This window comes from Neophocaena asiaeorientalis, unplaced genomic scaffold, assembly GCF_003031525.2.
Source record: "Neophocaena asiaeorientalis asiaeorientalis breed wild unplaced genomic scaffold, Neophocaena_asiaeorientalis_V1.1 scaffold669, whole genome shotgun sequence".
NCBI classification, from domain to species: Eukaryota; Metazoa; Chordata; class Mammalia; order Artiodactyla; family Phocoenidae; genus Neophocaena; species Neophocaena asiaeorientalis.
This window is the reverse complement of record NW_020174694.1, coordinates 517,636-538,326: the sequence shown is the minus strand read 5'-3', so window position 1 is coordinate 538,326 and position 20,691 is coordinate 517,636. Positions and strand designations below refer to the sequence as shown.

General features: G+C 35.8%; 1 protein-coding gene across 3 annotated transcripts in view; it reads left to right on the top strand.

Annotated features, from left to right (window-relative positions):
- METTL4 (methyltransferase 4, N6-adenosine) overlaps positions 1-19,287 on the top strand; it is a 28,402-nt gene extending 9,115 nt beyond the window's left edge. For 2 of the 3 annotated variants that reach the window (XM_024758951.1, XM_024758952.1), the window contains exons 4-9: positions 2,670-3,039; positions 5,166-5,235; positions 9,129-9,303; positions 11,716-11,822; positions 12,204-12,295; positions 18,298-19,287. In XM_024758951.1, the coding sequence (XP_024614719.1) occupies positions 2,670-3,039; positions 5,166-5,235; positions 9,129-9,303; positions 11,716-11,822; positions 12,204-12,295; positions 18,298-18,443 (960 nt within the window). In that variant the 3' untranslated portion in view covers positions 18,444-19,287. Of the gene's footprint in view, positions 1-2,669; positions 3,040-5,165; positions 5,236-9,128; positions 9,304-11,715; positions 11,823-12,203; positions 12,296-18,199 lie in introns of all 3 variants that reach the window. The other variant, XM_024758953.1, reaches the window with a different exon arrangement.
- Positions 19,288-20,691: the final 1,404 nt, after the last annotated feature.

Sequence of the window (20,691 nt, the reverse complement as noted above, 5' to 3'; positions counted from 1 at the left end):
GTTAAACCTGCCATCTTCCCATCTAGAGTGGTCTGCCTCTTTTCTTTGGTCTCTCCTTGCCCTCTGTGTACAGGGGCCAGTTTCAGATTTCATCTGGGAAGCTCTTGAGGTTACAAACCAACACCTTGAAAATTTATTCTGGAACAAAAGCTATCAGTGCCTCTGCTCACACAGCGAGACCCATGGTGAAATGTCCCCCAATTGTCCTGTGAATCATGATGTTTTCTGGTCTGAGTGTTGGAAACAAGTACTATTCTTGGCCCTGTGAGAGCTCAAGACACTGTTTCTTTTAGTCCTCTTGGATGATTCTTTTCTTGGCCTTGGATAGTTCCCCCACACACTTGGAGTGATCAGTATTTAGGGGAATTTCTCCAGTGTGACTACCTGCAGATATACAGAGTTCTCTCTGTACAGCTCTTTCCTCTCTGATACTCTCCTGGGTACTCTGTCTTGGCATCCCCATATTCTCAGCTCTGTCTCCTTAACTCTGGATTTCTTCTAGACTCTGCCCAGATTCTTCCTGTGCCTTGGAAAATCTCCAGGCAGTTAGCTGGGGCAGTCATAGGGCTTACCTATGATTTCTTTCACTCTCCTTTGTTGCCTGATGTCCAGTGTCTTGAAAGCTTTTGTCCCTATTGCTCCATCTTGGTTGGAAGTGGAAGTCTCTGGCTGCTTTGAGCATTTTCAGCAATTTAATTGTGATGTTCCTTAATGTAGTTTTCTCTTCCTCCTCTTCCTCCTCCTCCTCCATTTGTTGATCTTCTTGGATCTGTGAATACATAGTCTTCAGCAAATTTAGAAATTTTTGGCTGTTGTCTCCTTAAATATATTTTCTGTCCCCTTCATTTTGGGTGCTTTTATTGCGTTGTTTTCAAGTGCATTAACCTTTTCTTCTTCAGTGTCTAATCTGCTGTAATTCCAATGTAGTGTATTTTTCACTTGTGCATTGTAGTTTTTAATTTCTAGACACTCAATTTGGTCTTTTCTTATAGTTTCCCTATCTCTTCTTAACAGGTTCATTTTTTTCTTTACATTTTTGAACATATGAATATGGTTATAATGAGTGCCTTAATATCCCTTTCTACTTTTTTTTCCTAATCTTTAAAAATGGGCTGCACGGGCTTCCCTGGTGGTGCAGTGGTTGAGAGTCCGCCTGCTGATGCAGGGGACACGGGTTCGTGCCCCAGTCCGGGAAGATCCCACATGCCGTGGAGCGGCTGGGCCCGTGAGCCATGGCTGCTGAGCCTGCGCGTCCAGAGCCTGTGCTCCGCAACGGGAGAGGCCACAGCAGTGAGAGGCCCACGTATTGCAAAAAAAAAAAAAAAAAAAGGGCTGTACAAGCCCTGTGTGAACTCTGGAGATTTCTCCCTCTGATCATTTTATCTGGTTCTTTCCCTGACCTTGGGTATTTCATCACATACATGTGCTGATCACTACTCAGCTGGAGACTTGACCCTCTGCAGCTCTCTCCTCTCTGGTATCCTTCCCTGCAAACTCTGGCTGCCTTGGCCTTTCCAGACTCCCAGCTGTATTTCCTTAACTCAGAGAGATTGTTGGGCTCTGAATGGGTCTCTTTCCTGTACTGCTACCTAGAAACTTTCTCAAGGCGGTAAGCTGGAGCAACTCGTTTCTCCTTTTTTAGGGACTACTGTTCTACACTGCTTGACATCCATCCAAGGTCTGAAAACCGTTTTTTAAAAATAATTTTTTAAAAGTAATTTCAGATTAAAGGTACTCCATCTTGTCCAGAAGCAGAACTTGGCTTTTAATTTTATAATTATTTTGGTTGTATTATTGAAAACCTTTGTTTATATATTCATTTTATAGAGTTAATTTTTTTCTTTTTCTTTTTTTTTTTTTTTTTACAATTCAAGCTATATTTTATAAAATCAAAGGTATATTTATTTTAAAATTAAATTACTAGGGGGACTTCCCTGGTGGTCCAGTGGCTAAGACTCCATGCTCCCAATGCAAGGGGCCTGGGTTCAATCCCTGGTCAGGGAACTAGATCCCACATGCTGCAACTAAAGATCTCACATGCTGCAGTGAAGATCCTGCATGCTGCAACTAAGACCCAGCGCAGCCAAATAAGTAAATAAATAAATATGTAAAAAATTAAGTTACTAGAAAAATTTAAGATTAAATGTGATTTAAACTTAATTCTTTTTTTTTTTGGCCACACTGCACAGCTTGCGGGATCTTAGTTCCCCGACCAGGGATTGAACTCATGCCCTTGGCAGTGAAAGCATGGAGACCTAACCACTGGACTGCCAGGGAATTCCCTTAATTCTTTTTATAAATTAGAAATTCCACTTTTTTTTTTTTTCCACTTTCTTTTAGAAACATTATCAAATTTATCATATAAAGTTTTAAGGATACATTTTCTATGTATTCAATATATCGTTTGGTTAGTTAATTTTCAGTGAGTTTATGAGATTTGTTTCATTCCACAGTTAAGAAATACCATTTCAAAGGTATATTCACACTTTCTCTTTTTGTTGGATAAAGTTATTTTCCTGTAAGCATTAAGAATGTTGATTTTAATCCAAGAGTTGAAATATTCAAAGCATAGTAGGAACTTTATTATTTAGAAAATTGTTTTAATGTCAGTGACTTTTTATTTATTTTTTAGTGACTTTTTAATGTACTTAAAAAAAATTCTTTTACAGATCAGGGGGCTGATTTTGGATGGATCTTCACAGTTAATCCAAGAAGGTCTCAAAAGTGGCTTTCTTCATCCACTTTATGAAAAACGGGACAAGTATAGTGAGCCCATTACTTTACCACTTGATACCTGCAATTTGTCAGAATTATGTGAAATGGCAAAGCATTTGCCTTCTCTGAATGAAATGGAACTTCAGACGTTACAATTGATGGAAGATGATATATCTGTTACAGAGCAGGATTTATTTTCACGGATTGTTGAAAACAACTCTAGCTTTACAAAAATGATTACTTTAATGGGACAGAAATACCTGCTGCCGCCAAAAAGCAGTTTTCTTTTGTCTGACATTTCTTGTATGTACCCGCTTCTGAGCTGTAAGTAATTATTATGTTTATTATTAGAAAAAGATAATTTTTTTGTGGCCTCCGAAGTCAAGAACAAGTCTGAATGTTGAATGAGCACCAGCATTTTGTTATAGGGTAAACAATTTTCTCAGTGTATTTTTCTTTTAAATTCAATTTTAAAGTGCTGACTTCTGTCTTAAAAATTAAAAAAATTCTTATTACAAACAAATGGTCAAAAACTTAACTACTCCCCAAGAGAGTAAACATAGTTACTGTTCTGTACTTAGGAATTCAGGGTACAGTTGGGGTTGACCAAATAACTTTATTTAGCTTTTATTCATAGCAAAGTAGAAACACTTCATATACAAATGTTAATTCCCAAACCATTCCTAGCCTTTTAGGTTACATTTTAAGCTACTGTTCAAGTTTATTATCTAAAGTTTCTCAAAATATTTTCCTGTATAAAGTTAAGAATTTAGATATTTAAGTCCAGAGTCACATACACCTGAATTTGAATTTAGATTCTGAAGCTTAACTATGAGTCTTTAGGCACTTCACAAAACTGAGCCTCAGTTTCCTAGTCTATAAAATGGATATGATAATACCTACTTCCAAGGGTAATTTTGGGGATTAGATGAGATAATCTGCATCATGAGCTTAGCTCAGTGATTTATGTTTCTAACAAATTATAACTATTATAATATTCTAAGGGATGATGTAGATAAGAGGTATATTGACCAAATTGAATTTAATCTGCTGTTTAATGTTATTTGGACATTTTTAAGCAAAATTTTACATTATTAACATAACATAGCTTATTAATGAAAAGCTTTATTTAATTACTTTCAAACCGTCTTATAAATGATTGGTTATTCATGTCACAGTGTCATAAATTCTTCAGGGTAAATGACAAGATAACAAATTAATGAGAAAATCATGCTGTATTTGAACATTTTTTTCCCCATTCTTTTTGATCTTTGTTACTCTAATAGTTTAAAAACCATCACTTCCTTATTTTAATTTGCATTCTTTTGATCACTTATGAGATTGTACATTTACAAAAATATACCTCTGTTTATAAAAGGAAAATGGACAGCTCTTCCTCACAGTAAAATTCCAATTAATAAATGTAGGTAGAATGATGTAACTAGAAAATTTCCATTTGGCACACATCATAGTATTTGGGTGTCAAAATAGTGGATGAAAAGATGAGATGCAGGATATTTGCACAGTCTTAAAATATCTCCCTGCAAAATACTTATTAATTACAAAAGTAAAACTGGAGAAACCTGGCTGACAGCATTTTAACCAAATGATCAAAGGTAGTATCACTAATAATGAGACATTTTGACACTGTGTTTCCTGATAATGGCATGGTGATACTCTTGCCAAAAATAAAGAACCTAAATTTAATCAGGAGGAAATACCAAACCCAAACTTGAGGGACATTCTATAAAATGACTAGCCAGTAGTCTTCAAAAGTATCAAGGTCATAAAAGACAAAGAAAGACTGAGGAACTTTTCCAGATTGGAGGAAATTTAGGAGACATGGCAACTGAATGCAATGTGTGATCCTGGTCCAGAGAAAAGGACACTAGTAGACTATTGGGGACATTTTGTTGTGGTCAATATATCAGTTAAAAGACAAGTTTTATTTCATGTAAAAAGTTGAAAAACAAAAGCAAAAAACCCACACCTACCCTATCTAGGCTTGAAAGGACCAAGTTAATATGGCTACCAAGACTTATAGGACATTTATAAATCATTGTTGTCTAGCTAAGGGAGCTGTAGTTATTTTTAGGAAGTCTCTGCAATAGGTGAAATTATGTTAAAATCCCGGAGGTACTAAATTATAAGGGGAATCTCTTAATTATTTTAGATAAATTATTTGAATAAATGCCACAAATCCTTTTCTTGCATTCCAGTATATTTGTGTCTGTAGTGAATGCACTTCATTGTTGAAGAACATGTTTAGTTTTTTTTTTTGCCATGTGGCATGTGGGATCTTAGTTCCCCAACTAGGGATGGAACCCATGCCCCCTGCAGTGGAAGTGCAGAGTCCCAACCACTGTACCGCCAGGAAGTCTCAGAACATGTTTAGTTTTTAAAGTGATACGTATAGAAGATATTTTCTGAAATTGTCTCTTTGTTTTCAGGTAAGAAAACATATGATGTAATTGTGATAGATCCACCATGGCAGAACAAATCAGTTAAAAGAAGTAACAGGTAAGTATAAATAATTTATCTATTAGATATACTTTCTCAAAGCTATTGTCCTTTGTACATTCTAGTTACATATGCTAAAAGCATTACTTTATGATAATAGATTGTCTGAAACTACTAAAACACTTTCGTTTTAAGATTTTAATTCCCTTAGGTAGATAATTCTCTTGAACTAGAACTATATGTAGATGTAGGTTAAGAATGTTAAAAGTAATATATTTATTAATGATTAAGCTTACTGACTGTCCAGTTCAGGGATGTTTCTATAACACCAAAAGGCAACATTTTTGCCTTCTTTGATATCAAATTCTAAAGTTTAGAAATATGTGCCAAAATACAGTATTCCTTAATACTGCTATGAATGAATTGGTTTACTTCATTCTGAAATTTGTTTTTATTTATGCCATTTCGTTTATGTAACCTTTTAGAGTGATAAGTTCAATTAGTTAGTAAGATGACATTCCCTTTTAATAGCTTTTTAAAAAAGTTTTTCCCTCTAGTTCTAGTGAATGTCTTCAGTTGTATTTCCTCTCTCTTAGATTTTTCTAGACTGAACAGTTCCTATTACCTTGACTTAAAGTTCGTATGAAATTTCTTCTCCACAATTATCTTGTTATGCTTTTTGTTTATGAGCTGTACCAATAATTGGACTTTTTTCTCTTAAGGTTTCAAGGATCATACAAAGAATTCCTGTAGCTATTCTCTATATGTGTGTATTTGTGCATGTGTGTAGATATCTATGTATATATAATTTTTTTCTGAACTGTATGAGAATAAATTATTTAGGAAGAAGTAAGTTACTCTGGAATATTTTATTCTGTATTCTTAAAAACAAATATATTAATATTTTCTTATATAATCATAATGTAATTATCAAAATAGGTAATTAATTTTCCTTTTTAATTTTCTAATTTTCCTTTATTAGAAAATTAAAAAGGAAATCATATAGGGCGATACTGTGATATATGTAAATATCTTGTTACCAGTTTTAGCATCTGTGGTAGGTAGAATACTGTTGTCCCCCCTCCCCCCACACCTGCCTCCATGCCCTTGTCCTAATCCCTGGAATTTGTGAATATGTTAGGTTACATGGAAAAGGGGAATTAAAATTGCAAATGGAATTAAGGCTGCTAAGAAAAGGAGATTACTATGCATTATCTGGTTAGGCCAGTCCTTAGTTTAGCTGTAGACAGGAGACCTAACTGAGGATATTTCTCCCTTTTTTCTTTTCTGTTATTTTTTCTTCTCTTCTTTTCTTTCTCCCTTCTCCACCCTCCCCCTGCCCAAGTCTTCTCTCCTCTTCTTTCCTTTAAAAGTATATAGTATATAGAAAAACTAACCAAAAAAAAAAGAAAAAAAAGAAAAGAAAGGAAAAGTGTATAGTATAAGCATATTTACAGGCTGATGGTAAGGAACTACTAGAGAGGTTGAAAATACAGGAGGGGAGTAATTAGCATCACTAATAGACTAGAAGATGAGAATAAGAGAACACAGCTGGAGGGATAAGCTTTAAATATATGAAGCCATGCTATCCTTTAAGAGGAAATGTATAGCAATGGGTAAGTGAAAGCGTATAACCAGGCGGGAGAGGGTTAGGTAGTTGAAGCAGTCCGATGGCTTTTTTTTTTTTTAATATATGCGTTAATTTCATCTACAAAGAGTGAGTTTGGGCGAGACTTGAAAAGAGATGAAGGTTTGTAGTAGTTGACCAAGGATAAGTAAAAGAATTGATGAGTAGTTTTGAGAACCTAAGAATGGACTTAATTGAGCCAATTCTTCAGTTTAGCATTTTTCTCCACCTGATTTTTTCCATATGAAGAAGTTGAATTGAATTGTGTTGAAATTGAATTGAATTTAAGATTGGAGGTTTGCAGGAGTTATGGGGTGAAAGAGTAAAGGGGAGATTGGAGTTAGGGGTGTAGTGAGAAGGCAGAGGAGTGATTGGTGGTTGGTAGTATGTGAGGAAGAGGAGAAAGTGTGGGCAGGAAGAAACTGATAGACTCAGTAAAGTGGAGGAATGGGGCACTGACTGAATGCTTTGATAAAGTCAAAGAATTGGTGACAGAGAAGAGGTAATGGCCAATCATCAGAAAATCTAGAAACAATAAATGCTGGAGAGGGAGTGGAGAAAAGGGAACCTTCCTGCACTGTTGGTGGGAATGTAAATTGATACAGCCACTATGGAGAACAGTATGGAGGTTCCTTAAAAAACTAAAAATAGAACTGCCATATGACCCAGCAATCTCACTGCTGGGCATATACCCTGAGAAAACCTTAATTCAAAAAGATACATGTACCACAGTGTTCATTGCAGCACTATTTACAATAGCCAGGTCATGGAAGCAACCTAAGTGTCCATCAACAGATGAATGGATAAAGAAGATGTAGTACATATATACAATGGAATATTACTCAGTCATAAAAAGGAACACAATTGAGTTATTTGTAATGAGGTGGATGGACCTAGAGTCTGTCATACGGAGTGAAGTAAGTCAGAAAGAGAAAAACAAATACTGTATGCTAATGCATGTATATGGAATCTAGAAAAACGGTACTGGTGAACCTAGTGGCAGGGCATGAATAAAGACACAGCATAGAGAATGGGCTTGAGGACACGGTGGGGGGAAGGGGAAGCTGGGACGAAGTGAGAGAGTAGCATTGACATACACATACGCTACCAAATGTAAAATAGATAGCTAGTGGGAAGCAGCCACATAGCACAGGGAGATCAGCTCAGTGCTTTGTGACCACCTAGAGGGGTGGGATACGGAGGATGGGAGGGAGGCTCAAGAGGGAGGGGATATGGTGATATATGTATACTTATAGCTGATTCACTTTGTTGTACAGCAGAAACTAACACAACATTGTAAAGCAATTATACTCCAATAAAGATGTAAAAAAAAAAAAAAAAAGTAATGGCCAGAGATCAGTGTATATGGTTTCAGAAATGGAGCAAGTTTGAGTGATGCCAACGTCCAGGTTTTGGCCACTCGGAATTATTGAAGTGGGGTGAATGCAATTGTATTTATTTAGGGGAAGAATAGGTGAGTGTGTACATTATTTAGCCTGTGCTTTGAAATTGCCCAGGATACTGGCAAGATTTATGTTGGTGAGGTAGAAGGATCTCAGAACTTAAATCCTCATTGAATATGGAGAGTGAGGATGTAATAGGTTCGATAAGGAACATTGGAGGCTAGATAGCGTACTTCTCAAAGAGAAGGGGATTTTACACAAAGGTAGATGGCTGATAGCCTGGAACTGGCAATAGGGGAGCTAGGAGAATACTGACCTCTCCTCTTTCTGTTGTGTGTGTTGGGTGCTGGAGAAAGGGCCACATTGGTTTGATGGGGTATTGTAGAGCAAGTAGTGTTTTAGCAAGAGAAACTAGACTTCATACTACTAATGACCAGGAGGTGCAAGACTGTAGAATTTTTTTTTGTAATGAAAGCATGAGAGTTTCAGAGAGCCCAGTAGAACTGATTGGGAAGGATGAAAGAAACAAGATGATAGACTGAAGATGTTCGTGGGATATTGAGATAGTAGTTTCAAGACTGTTAATGGGGTCCCTTTGTAATGTACAGATTATCAAACCATAATATTTGCTTAATTTTGAATGTTAGAAAAGCGTATAGAAAATATTAGTAAAATTACTGAAATGTAATACATTTAGAAATGATAAAGAAGTATGGCTTCATCATTTTAAATTAGTAAAAACTAAAAATATTATTTCTGACTTGCGTGTAATAATGTGTCCACTGGGTGTCAGTGTGGCTTCATATTTAGTTGCACAAATAAATATAGGAGCTTTGTGGAGTCAATGTTATACAGGTCTTCTCCCTGCTTATTTTTCTTTTTCGCAGCAAATTTTGCTAATATTTTTTTCTGTTTATTTTTAGATATAGTTATTTATCACCACTGCAAATAAAGCAGATACCTATCCCTAAGCTGGCTGCTCCAAACTGTCTTGTTGTTACTTGGGTGACGAATAGACAGAAGCACCTACGTTTTGTTAAGGAAGAGCTTTACCCTTCTTGGTCTGTGGAGATAGTTGCTGAATGGCACTGGGTAAAAGTAAGTTTAGAAGTTAATGTATTTGTTAACTTTATTTGTTAATAAGGTGTGACATACAAGTCACATAAAGGTAGCATCTACTTTTTAATGCTTAACATGTCACTGCTCTACTCCTTCAACATGGTCTAATTAAAATGTTTACTTTGCTACTAAATACCTTTGTCTTCTTATTCTCAAGACTTTTTACCTATTTGTTCTGTATATTTTTGTAGTAGAATCCCAAACTGCTGGCCTTCAGAAATCACTCGGAGATATCAGGATGACATTTTAAAAAGCTCTGATGTCTGTAGTTTAAGAAACAACAAACAAAAACTTTGGGGAATTTGTCCATCACTAAACATAGAAATTGTTTTACTGTTCATCTTCTTCCTCTTTACTCATCCAAAATTTCAGCTGCCCTTTGTGACTTCTGTCTTTCTTTCTTTTTTCTTCTCCTTCCTCCCTTCCTCCCTTCCTTCCTCCCTCCCTCCCTCCCTCCCTCCCTCCCTCTCTTCCTTCCTTCCTTCCTTCTTTCTTTTTTTCTTATGTTTCTGGGGATGAGAGGGAGATAGCAAAGAAATCTGTGGAAGAGTTGGGAAAATGCTAGAAGCAAGGACCTTTTATACTTTAAACCTTAACTTAGTTCCTCAGTGCCTGTTTTTGAAAGAAATGATTCCAACTCTTGGATTGGTTGAATGATCTTTAATATCTTTGCTTGGTATAAAAATACCAAAAAATACAAAAATATAAGGCATCAGTTCAGAGTTCATTGGACATCCTTTTAAAGATACATTGTCTACCAGGTGAATTCCAGAAAACCCCTCCTAAATTTTAAAAAGGTAAACCAGGTTATTATGGGTTGAATGTTTTAACATTTATATAATATTTATATAACTGTATATTCATTTTAGACACAGGTTCTATTTTTATGTGCTTTGTGTACTTTGTAGTGTACTGGAATATCTTCTAAAAGCTGTGTACATTATTTATTTGCACCTATTTTGTGAGACTTGGCAAACAAACACTTAAGTTGTGTCTTTGCTTTTACAGTTGTGCTTTGGGCTTAGCTTTGGTTGATTTGCTGTAGGACCATAACAGGAATATAAAACTCCATTCCACTCTGTCTATTATGGCAGTTCTTTTATAATCAGAGACTGAGGCCAAAGTCACGAAAAGGTTACCTTCTGAAATCAAAACCAGTAAAATGCTAATACGTGAAAACTAAGACTGTTCATTTCTGGTAGTAATCAGTTCTATGAGATGGTATGATATGACTATAGCTTAAAACAAAAATATGTTTTATGAAATACTTATTAGGTAATTGAACATATTGTTATATCAGAAGGAGTAATCTGCATTGAGTATAAAGGATATCCAAAGAATAAGAATTTGCCAGTGTTTATACAGTGCTGTGTGGAATAGATGCTGTTTCTCGTGGGCCCTAGAGGTGATAAAAGGACTTGGTTTTTTAGATACCTCGATATAGGGTAAAGGGTTCCACAGAGAATAGATATGAATATTCTGATAGTGAAAATATTTTCTTCCATGCTTAATTAATGATTTGATATTGTTATTATAAATTGTGTTTTGAGTTTGATTAGCTAAAGTGAGTCTTTGGGAGTCTGATCACTCCAGGATGAAATGATAAGATTGAATTTCTGGATTTATAATGCCAAGAAATTGGACCACGTATTGTCTATCTCATCAATCCCTGAGCTTCTTTCATTATTAATTTTAGCTCTGACAGTATTTAATGCCATTGTTTCCTATAAGTAAAGGAAAATATTGTAATTGACTTAGTCACATTGCCAGTAATAGGTAAATGTTATTTGAACAAATAAATGAATTAATGATGGCATGGTTTCCAATAATAAATTTTAATGAAAAATAGAGGTTTTTGTGTGCAAGATGATAAAATGATACTTAAAATTTTTTAGTCCTTCATAGCTGCCTTGTCCATTATGGTAGTCACTAGCAGTATGTAGCTCTTCAGCACTTGAAATGTGGCTAGTCCAAATTGAGACGTGGTGCTAAATGTAAAATATAAGTGTTTTGGATTTAAAAGACTTAGTATGAAAGAAAGAATATAACATACCTCATAATTTTTTGAATTGATTACATATTGAAATGGTAATATTTTAGATAGGTTAAATTAAAAATAATTAAAAATTATTTAAAACTTAAAATACAATTAAAATTAATTTTGCCTCATTCTTTTTGCTTTTTTAAATGTTGGTACTAGAAAATCTAAATTACATGTGTGGCTTAAACTTGTGGCCCACATTATATTTTTATTGGACTGCGGTAGCCTTGAGGTTTAATACTTCTTTTTCTTTGGTGAAAATTGTATAGTGGTAGGAAAAAAAACCCAGTCCTTTTCCTGGATATTTACAGATGTATGGGTTGTTTTTGTTTTTGACTCCTTTTTATCAGATCACCAGTTCAGGAGAGTTTGTGTTCCCATTAGATTCTCCGCACAAAAAGCCTTACGAAGGTCTTATACTGGGAAGAGTTCGAGAAAAAGCTGCTTTACCATTAAGGTAGGAAAGGTGATTTTTCAAAATTGTATAAATGTAGTGATTTTAAGGCTTTTAAAAGTTATTAATACAGTGATCATTAGTTTTTGTTAATTTTTACATTTTTGAAAATCTGAAAATGGCTGAGATAAGTGTGAATGGTACGGCACATGAAATTTTATATTATCTTTTGCTTTATCTAATGTGTAAGAGTCATTATTGTAGAAAAGGAAACTATCTGAAATTTCTTAATACTTAGGTTGTTGATTTTCATTATTTCTATTCTTAAATTTATTATAAATTCAGATACTATTGGAAAGTTGAAAAAAAATCAAGGCAACTGTGGCTTATATGTAAAAAATTGTCCTCTAAAATATAATTTACGTTTTTGTTCTGTTTTAATAGGAATGCAGGTGTAAAAGAGCTCCCCATTCCAGATCACAAGTTAATTGTCAGTGTGCCCTGTACGCTTCACTCACATAAGCCACCTCTTGCTGGTATGTTTTTATAAAATAGTTATGACTTATGTGAAATTGACAAAAGGGTTGAATGTATTGATAGTATTTGAATAGTCTAGAAATTTGGAAATTAAATCAGATATATGTTATTTTAATTAATATTCTAAAATCATATAGCAGAATTTATGGAATAGAGAATAGATTTTTTTTTGCTACAGAAAGCTTTATTGTTTCCAATTGGTCAGTAGCTTGGGAGAGGGCTCCAGGCGGTTACATAGCTGCCTAGTGGCAGCAGGGAGAGGCTCATGCAGAGACCCTGAGACCAGGAGGTGGAATCGGGCCCTCAAGGGCCACTGGGCTCGAAGGCTACTGGTCCTAAGTACTCGCCTAGCCCTGGCTGGGGGCTGGCCAGCCTGCGGAGGTTGGTCAGGTGGTCATCCATCTTCTTAAGTCTCACCTCCTTATCCAGGAGGTGGCTCCCCAGGAAGGCACAGAGATGGTCTGTGTGGGAAGAACCCAGGGCATGCAAACCCAAAAGGGCCTGGTTCAGGTTCTTCTCTGAGCCCATGGCAGCTTCTGTGGCGTCCAGGGCTTTGCCCCGCTCATCTTGTGGGGGCTTCGGCATGTCCCGGAAGAGGGCGCTGCTGCCACACTGGTTTTGCATCTTGGAGAGGTGCTGGGCCAACCCGCTGAAGGAGGCAGGGCCCTGGCCCTCCAGAGCCGCGCTGTGGCGCTCGGAGCAGAAGCCCTGAGAGAGGTAGGTGTAGCAGGCCCGCAGATGCAGGTCCACCAGGTGGGTGACCGCACCCTCCACTTGGGTGGAATAATTCTCACGAATCTGGGAGGTCATCGTGGGTGGCACTAAGGAGCTGACCGCAAAAGTGGTGTTGTTTGGTCCCGGAGGTCGCAACTGGAAAAGGTTCTGGAGGGTGGTTGGTGGTTGGAAAAAGGGTCTGTTATGTTAAAACACTGTTGAAGTGGAGACGGAGCAGCGTGACCACCCAGTGCACCCATGCAGATTAGTCCTACATTACCTCAGCCTTTCCTCTTCGCCACTTTTTAGGTTCCCCTTACTAACTGGGTTGTTATCCCATCACTGCCCTCAGCAGAATGAAGACTGATGGTGCATGTGAGGACTAGTTCTGCTAGGTGCTTTATTGTACTCTCAGGGTTCTATCCCTTGCTGGCTCTAAAGCCAAGAGCGCAGAAAGCAGAGAGATGGTCAACTATCAAGAATTCCCTTGATAGTTGGTAGACACTCTCAGTTTTATGTTGAGTTCGTGTTGCTTTTCTGAACCATTGGAAAGGTAATTGCTGCAGCCTGCAATTCTTACTAGTCTTAATGCTATAGTATAATGTCTATCATTTAATGAAGCTAAGCAGCAAGGAATAGTGGAAAGCTTTAGCTTTTCAGATTGACTAACATGAGTTTGAATCCTGGTTCTGCTACTTGAGCAAGTTACTCTAATAATTTTCCACCTGAAAGTCGACATTTGAAGGGGGAATAATGATATTTAATCTTTCAGAGTTGTGAGGATTGTTTATATTTGAAATTCTGTAGCATATAGTAGAAGATCAGCAAATGCTAAATTTTTCAAGTGAAAGAATAAAAAAATAGGAATGTAATAGGAATAGGAATATGAGAGATACTGAATTTGACATTCAAAGTTTACTGTTAAAATTTTTTCTTTAGAAATATATATTTTATTAATTTGGTGGTCCTGGCTTAAATCAAAACTTTCACGCTGCCACTCAGGAAGACTATAGGCTATCAGCTTATCACCTGATTTTGCAGAATATGGGATAGTTCATGAGCTAGGATACATAGAAAGGTGAATTCAAATTCCCAAGAGAATGCTTATTGGTAGCATTTAAGATTTCTATTATCTTAAATTGTTTATACTGAGAGTCTTTAGTGTTAATTCATTTGAGAAATGTTCAGATGTCTACCTGTTGATCCATTCTTTGACTTAGAGGGATTCTTAGTGAATAATTGCCTGTAAACTTTGGACTGTTATAGATTCTTTAATGCAGTAAACATTTGACTTAACTGACAAGTGTAGCTGTACTGTTCTTTGAGAAAAAAATTATGTTTGCCACCAGTTATACTCATTGGAGGAAATCTAATTTGTATTCTTCTCATTTGAATTTTCTTTATCATTTGGTGAGTACCAAAGCTTAATTTAGGGTTTGTCTTAGGGCTTATTTTTTTACTTTTAAAAATCCAAGCGCCAGACCCAAAAAACCTTTCATTCCCAAATGATAAACTATTTCTTAATTCATTTTACATAGATTATGTTTAAAGAGTAGTCTTAAGATATAAGGTTTTAGGGCTTCCCTGGTGGCGCAGTGGTTGAGAGTCCGCCTGCCGGTGCAGGGGATGCGGGTTCGTGCCCCGGTCCGGGAGGATCCCACATGCCGCGGAGCGGCTGGGCCCGTGAGCCATGGCCCCTGAGCTTGCGCGTCTGGAGCCTGTGCTCTGAAACGGGAGAGGCCACAACAGAGAGGCCCGTGTACCGCAAAACAAACAAACAAAAAAGAAACAAAATATAAGGTTTTATAACATAGTGAGTAAAATTAGTCTTTTCTTAATACTAATAAAAATTAGTACATATTATGGCCTGTAGTTATGTAGTGCAGTTCTGCTGTGTTCCCAGTAGAGCGCAGCACAAACACATTTTTAGCATTGAGAATATTTAAAAAGAAAAGTTAGATTTTGGGGGGGGGAAATCTTGTGTGACTCAATATATGTTATTCTTATGTTTTGGTTAAGTACTGGTAGACAAGAAGTATTTATAATCCTTTATTTTTGAGTTCATGTTACTGGATAGCAAGTGCCTGTATTTTGGATACAGAGCCACACAAAGCCATCAGAAAGCAACTTGCAGATTTCTGCAGTATATTTTACTCTGAAGTGAGAGAGTGGCATGGACATATATACACTACCAAATGTAAGGTAGATAGCTAGTGGGAAGCAGCTGCATAGCACAGAGAGATCAGCTCAGTGCTTTGTGTCCACCTAGAGGGGTGGGATAGGGAGGGTGGGAGGGAGGTGCAAGAGGGAGGGGATATTGGGATATATGTATATATGTAGCTAATTCACTTTGTGATACAGCAGAAACTAACACAACATTGTAAAGCAATTATACTCCAATAAAGATGTTAAAAATAAATAAAAATAAATAAAATAGTATTTTACTCTGAATCATAACCCTAGGATTTGGGATAATACATGTTCTCTATATAATGCTTAGAACTTTTACATGTAAATGTTCTTAAACTGCTTTATGCCAATTCACAAAATGAAATGTTCTCTCTTTTGCTTTTAGAAACACCAATTTTTTTTCTTTTAACATGTTTTAATTAGTTATTTCTACTGCAAAATGTAAAAAACACCAAATTGGAAGCATATTCTGTTTCAAAATGAGACATTTACTCTTTTTAAGTTTTGAAATTTCTTCCTATAGACTGAAACATAAGCCAACAATAGCTATGGCTTATAACCTAACATAAATGTATAATATTTTAAGTTTAAAGATTTAAGGTAGGAAAATCATGAAATAAAAGTATTTGAATGAAATTTTTGTTTTTCATATTGTACCTTAGAGGAATTTCTACTCCTTTTTACTACTTTACTCGCAACAATTTATATCTGAACAGTTAAATATAGTTTGATGAGATTTTATGCCCTGACATTTGAGCCGCTTTTCCCCCAGCCATGCCCTTTGCTCCCAAGCAGAAGGGGAATGACGGGCTATGTATGAATTACTTCCTCTCCATTAGTTACAAGTATGTTTTACTAATGCCAGATGTTATGTAATTATTTATATATATTGTCATACTCACATTTAAATTTATACATTTGAATTTGCTTTTTTAAAATTGAGATAATTGACATATAACATTGTATTAGTTTCAGGTGTACAACATAGTGATTCAAGATATATATACATATTCACTGATCACAATAAGCCTATACATGGTTACAAAATTTTTTTCCTGTGATGAGAAATTTTAAGATCTTGCATTTTCTTTTAAATTGATATTTAAAATTAGTAAGAATAAAATATTACCATTAATTTGCCTCTATTTCTTTTGCTTTGTTTTGAAATTAAACATATGTGGTTAACAGTACAAAAACATTACTCCTTGATTTTCTGTGTTTCTCAGCTAGAAAGGAAAAAAGCCATGCAGAAATGTGTTCCATTGATAAAGTAGAAGGTGATAAATGGGTTTAGGTTTTATGTATTTTTCCACTCCAAGTACCTGGCCATCTTTTTCTATTAGCTAGTGAACTCTTAGAAGACATGGATATCTATTTCTTTTGTTAAGTCCCATAGCACTTATAATGGGTGCTCAGAAATAGTAAACATTAAAAAAAATTTTATTTATTTATTTATCTAGGCTGTGCCTGGTCTTAGTTGTGGCATGCAGGCTTCTTAGTTGCGGCATGCATGCAGGATCTCGTTCCCCGACCAGGGATCAAACCTGGTCTCCCTGCATTGGGAGCACAGAGTCTTACCCACAGGACCACCAGGGAAGTCCCTCAGAAATAGTAAACATTATTGACTGGCTGATTCCAGTTTAGACTCCAGTTTAAAATTCCAAAATAGAGTTGCTAACATCTTTGTACCAAAGAACTGAACAAGCAGAAAGAAGAAAACAAAACCTTGCCTTCAGTATAACCTTAGACCACATTAAAAGTGAATTGAGGCCAGTAAGGCATTGAATTCATGGGGCAAAAATGGAAAAGTGATATAAAGGTTTATTGTTCTAAGACTCTGGGGAAATTTTTCTCACTCAAGTTTAATAGCATTTAATTATATACTTATGAAAGGACTAGAAGTCTCATGTAAGCATCACCTAGAAGCTATCAAAGCCCAGATTTGAGTTTGGTGAGTTATAGACAATGAATACTTTAAACTCTTTGATTTTTGATAATCAGGACCAGTGCTTTCAGACAAATGAACAATTATTTTACTGTGAGATCATCTGAAGAACATGAAATATACATTTTTAAATATATTATCTTTCACATCTAACCTATATCAAGTATTTCTAAGGAATCCTTATCATTGCTAAAGGGAATTTGATGGGTTTCTTCCAAGCTCAGTCTTATATAGCAATTAAGAACTATATTTTGCCAGTTCCAGTGACTTTTCATCCCTGAATCGTTATTTTCATACTCGGTTCCTGTCATAGAATATACATATATCAAAAAAATATAGCTAACCAGCACTGTGATAAAGGTTAAATTGATTTAAATATTTGTTATTCAAATGAGCATGTGCTTTAAAAAAAAGCTTCTACGGTATTCTCTTTTTTTCTGTTAGTGTAGATCACAGCTGTTTAGCCAAGGTATAGATGAGATGCCATTTTCCTAACAAAATATAATTTTCAGTAGTTATGAATACATTGAATAAGGAATACTTAACTGTGGAAATAATATGGTGAAAGTTTAGGTAAAGAAAGATCTGTAATTTGGAAGTGAAGGAGTGTTCTCAGTACTACCAAGTTATAGCTGAGGAGGTAGAGTTATTTGTTAGATATATGTTCTGAATATTTCTCTGTGTTTCCAACTCTTACACTAAAGTATGTTTTTGCAGAGACTTATGTTTTATCTTAGTTTTTAAAGTGGGTTGTCTTTGTATTGTTCCTATAGACTTCTTTTCATGCATGGATTACATTTATTAAAAAATAAATTAAGTTAGTACTCAGGAGCTATGTCAGCATTGTTGGAAGACTGAAAAGTTACCCATGTGGGTGTTAAAATCCTCATTTCTTATCTACAAATGAAAACTGATAAATCAGGACTATTGAAAGTGCTGATGGTATTGTTCCCAATCTCAAGGGTGTTTATTTCAAATGACTTTCTAACTATAAATAGTAAAGCCTGTGATGAAATCCTTGAAATTAACTTGCCTTTTTTTTTTTTTTTTTAAGGAAACATCCCTGCTTTTCTACTCTTTACTGCTAAAGGAAATTGATTCCTTCCTTAATAATAATTTTCGTGTTATTTTCTCTTTTTTTTTTCTGGACAGAGGTTCTAAAAGACTATATCAAGCCAGAGGGGGAATGTTTGGAATTGTTTGCTCGAAATTTACAGCCAGGTTGGACTAGTTGGGGCAATGAAGTTCTCAAATTTCAACATGTGGATTATTTTGTTGCTCTGGAGTCTAAAAGTTGACTATGTTCTTAAAATTGTGTTTTTCTTCAGTTTTTCCTCACTCCTTCTCTGTTCATTCTAATAGATTTTTCCTTTTATTACCAACCAGTATGCTTAGAGATGTAAACAGGACTTGGTTTTTCAGCAAAATGATTAAAAGTGACTAGCTGTCATATAATTTTGAGATGAATTTTACTTCAGTTGCACTAGTATTTCACATTATTCTGGGCTCTACAAATAAAGAGGTAAGCAGTTAGAATGATGGCAAGACTTTGTTACTGAAAAAGTTCAGAAAGCATGCACTATGGACCTGAAGTCACAATTCTATATATGGGTGTGTTTTGTTTGGCCCATATGGTGTTGTAAAAAAAATTGGAGCCATCATTCTAAAAAATCAGGAAATTTCACATAATAAGTCCATATTTCTGCCTTGCTTTAAATGTCAGAAACTCTGGCTACACTGCAGCCTGTGTTCTTTCCTGGCATCAGTCTGTGGGACCCAGTGGTGGCAGCTTATTTGGGAAGGGCCATGTACTCTCCAGTTTACCACAGTAACCCTTGTCCCATGCCACTCACTTATATTGTCTTCCTGACCCCTGTACAACCTGAATTTAGAACATCTAGTATACTGCTACATTCTGGAAAATGTATTCAAAGACCTGCTAAGTACTGCATCATTGTACTGAGTTCATGAAACATTTTTTGGAGCGTTTTAAATTTCATTCAGGGTCACTTTTCAATTACTTTTTAGTTTTGCTTGTTTTTCTAGAAGAAAAATAAATTCTTAATAATGTCAGAAAGTAAACACTGCTTGGATTTAATTGATATTTATAGAACATTCCATCCAAAAGCAGCAGAATACACATTCTTCTCAAGTGCACATGGAACATTCTCCTGGATAGGTCACATGCTGGGCCACAAAGCAAACCTTGGTAAATTTAAGAAAATTGAAATCATATCAAGCATCCTTTCCAACCACACTGCTATGAGATTAGAAATCAAGTACAAGGAAAAAACTGTAAAAAACACAGACATGGGACTTCCCTGGTGGTGCAGTGGTTAAGAATCTACCTGCCAATGCAGAGGACATGGGTTCAAGCCCTGGTCCGGGAAGATCCCACATGCTGTGGAGCAACTAAGCCCATGTGCCACAACTACTAAGCCTGCATTCTAGAGCTCATGAGCCACAACTACTGAGTCTGTGTGCCACAACTACTGAAGCCTGATCACCTAGAGCCAGTGCTCCGCAACAAGAGAAGCCACCACAATGAGAAGCCTGTGCACTGCAACGAAGAGTAGCCCCTGCTCACTGCAACTAGAGAAAGCCTGCATGAAGCAATGAAGACCCAACAAAGCCAAAAATAAATAAATAAGTAAATATTTGAAAAAAAAAACCCACAAACGTGGAGGTTGAACAATGTTACTAAACAACCAATGGATCACCTAAGAAAGAGGAAATAAAAAAATACTTAGAGACAAATGAAAACAAAAACATGATAATACAAAACCCTTGGGATACAGCAAAAGCAATTCTAAGAGGGAAGTTTATGCCAATACAATCTTACCTCAGGAAACGAAAAATCTCAACTAAACAACATAACCTTACGCCTAAAGCAACTAGAGAGAAAAGAACAAACAAAACCCAAAGTTAGTAGAAGGAAAGAAATCATAAAGATCAGAGCAGAAATAAATAGAGAGAAACAAAACAATAGAAAAGATAAGTGAAACTAAAATCTTGTTCTTTGAAAGGATAAACAAAATTGATAAACCTTTAGATTCATCAAGAAAAAAGGGAAAGGGCTCAAATCAATAAAATTAGAAGTGAAAAAGGTGAAGTTACAGCTGACACCACAGAAATACAAAGGAATCATAAGAGAGTACTACAAGCAACTATATGCCAATGAAATGGACAACCTGGAAGAAATGCCCAAATTCTTAGAAAGGTACAATCTTTCAAGACTAAACCATGAAGAACAGACCAATCACAGACCAATATGAACAGACCAATCACAAGTACTGAAATTGAAACTGTGATTAAAAAACGTCCGACAAACAAAAGTGCAGGACCAGATGAATTCTATCTATCACAGGTGAATTCTGTCAAACACTTAGAAAAGAGTTAACACTTATCCTTCTGAAACTATTCCAAAAAATTACAGAGGCAGGAAAACTCCCAAACTCATTCTGTGAGGCCACCATCACCCTGATACCAAAACAAGACAAAGATAGTACAAAAAAAGAGAAAATTACAGGTCAATATCATTGATGA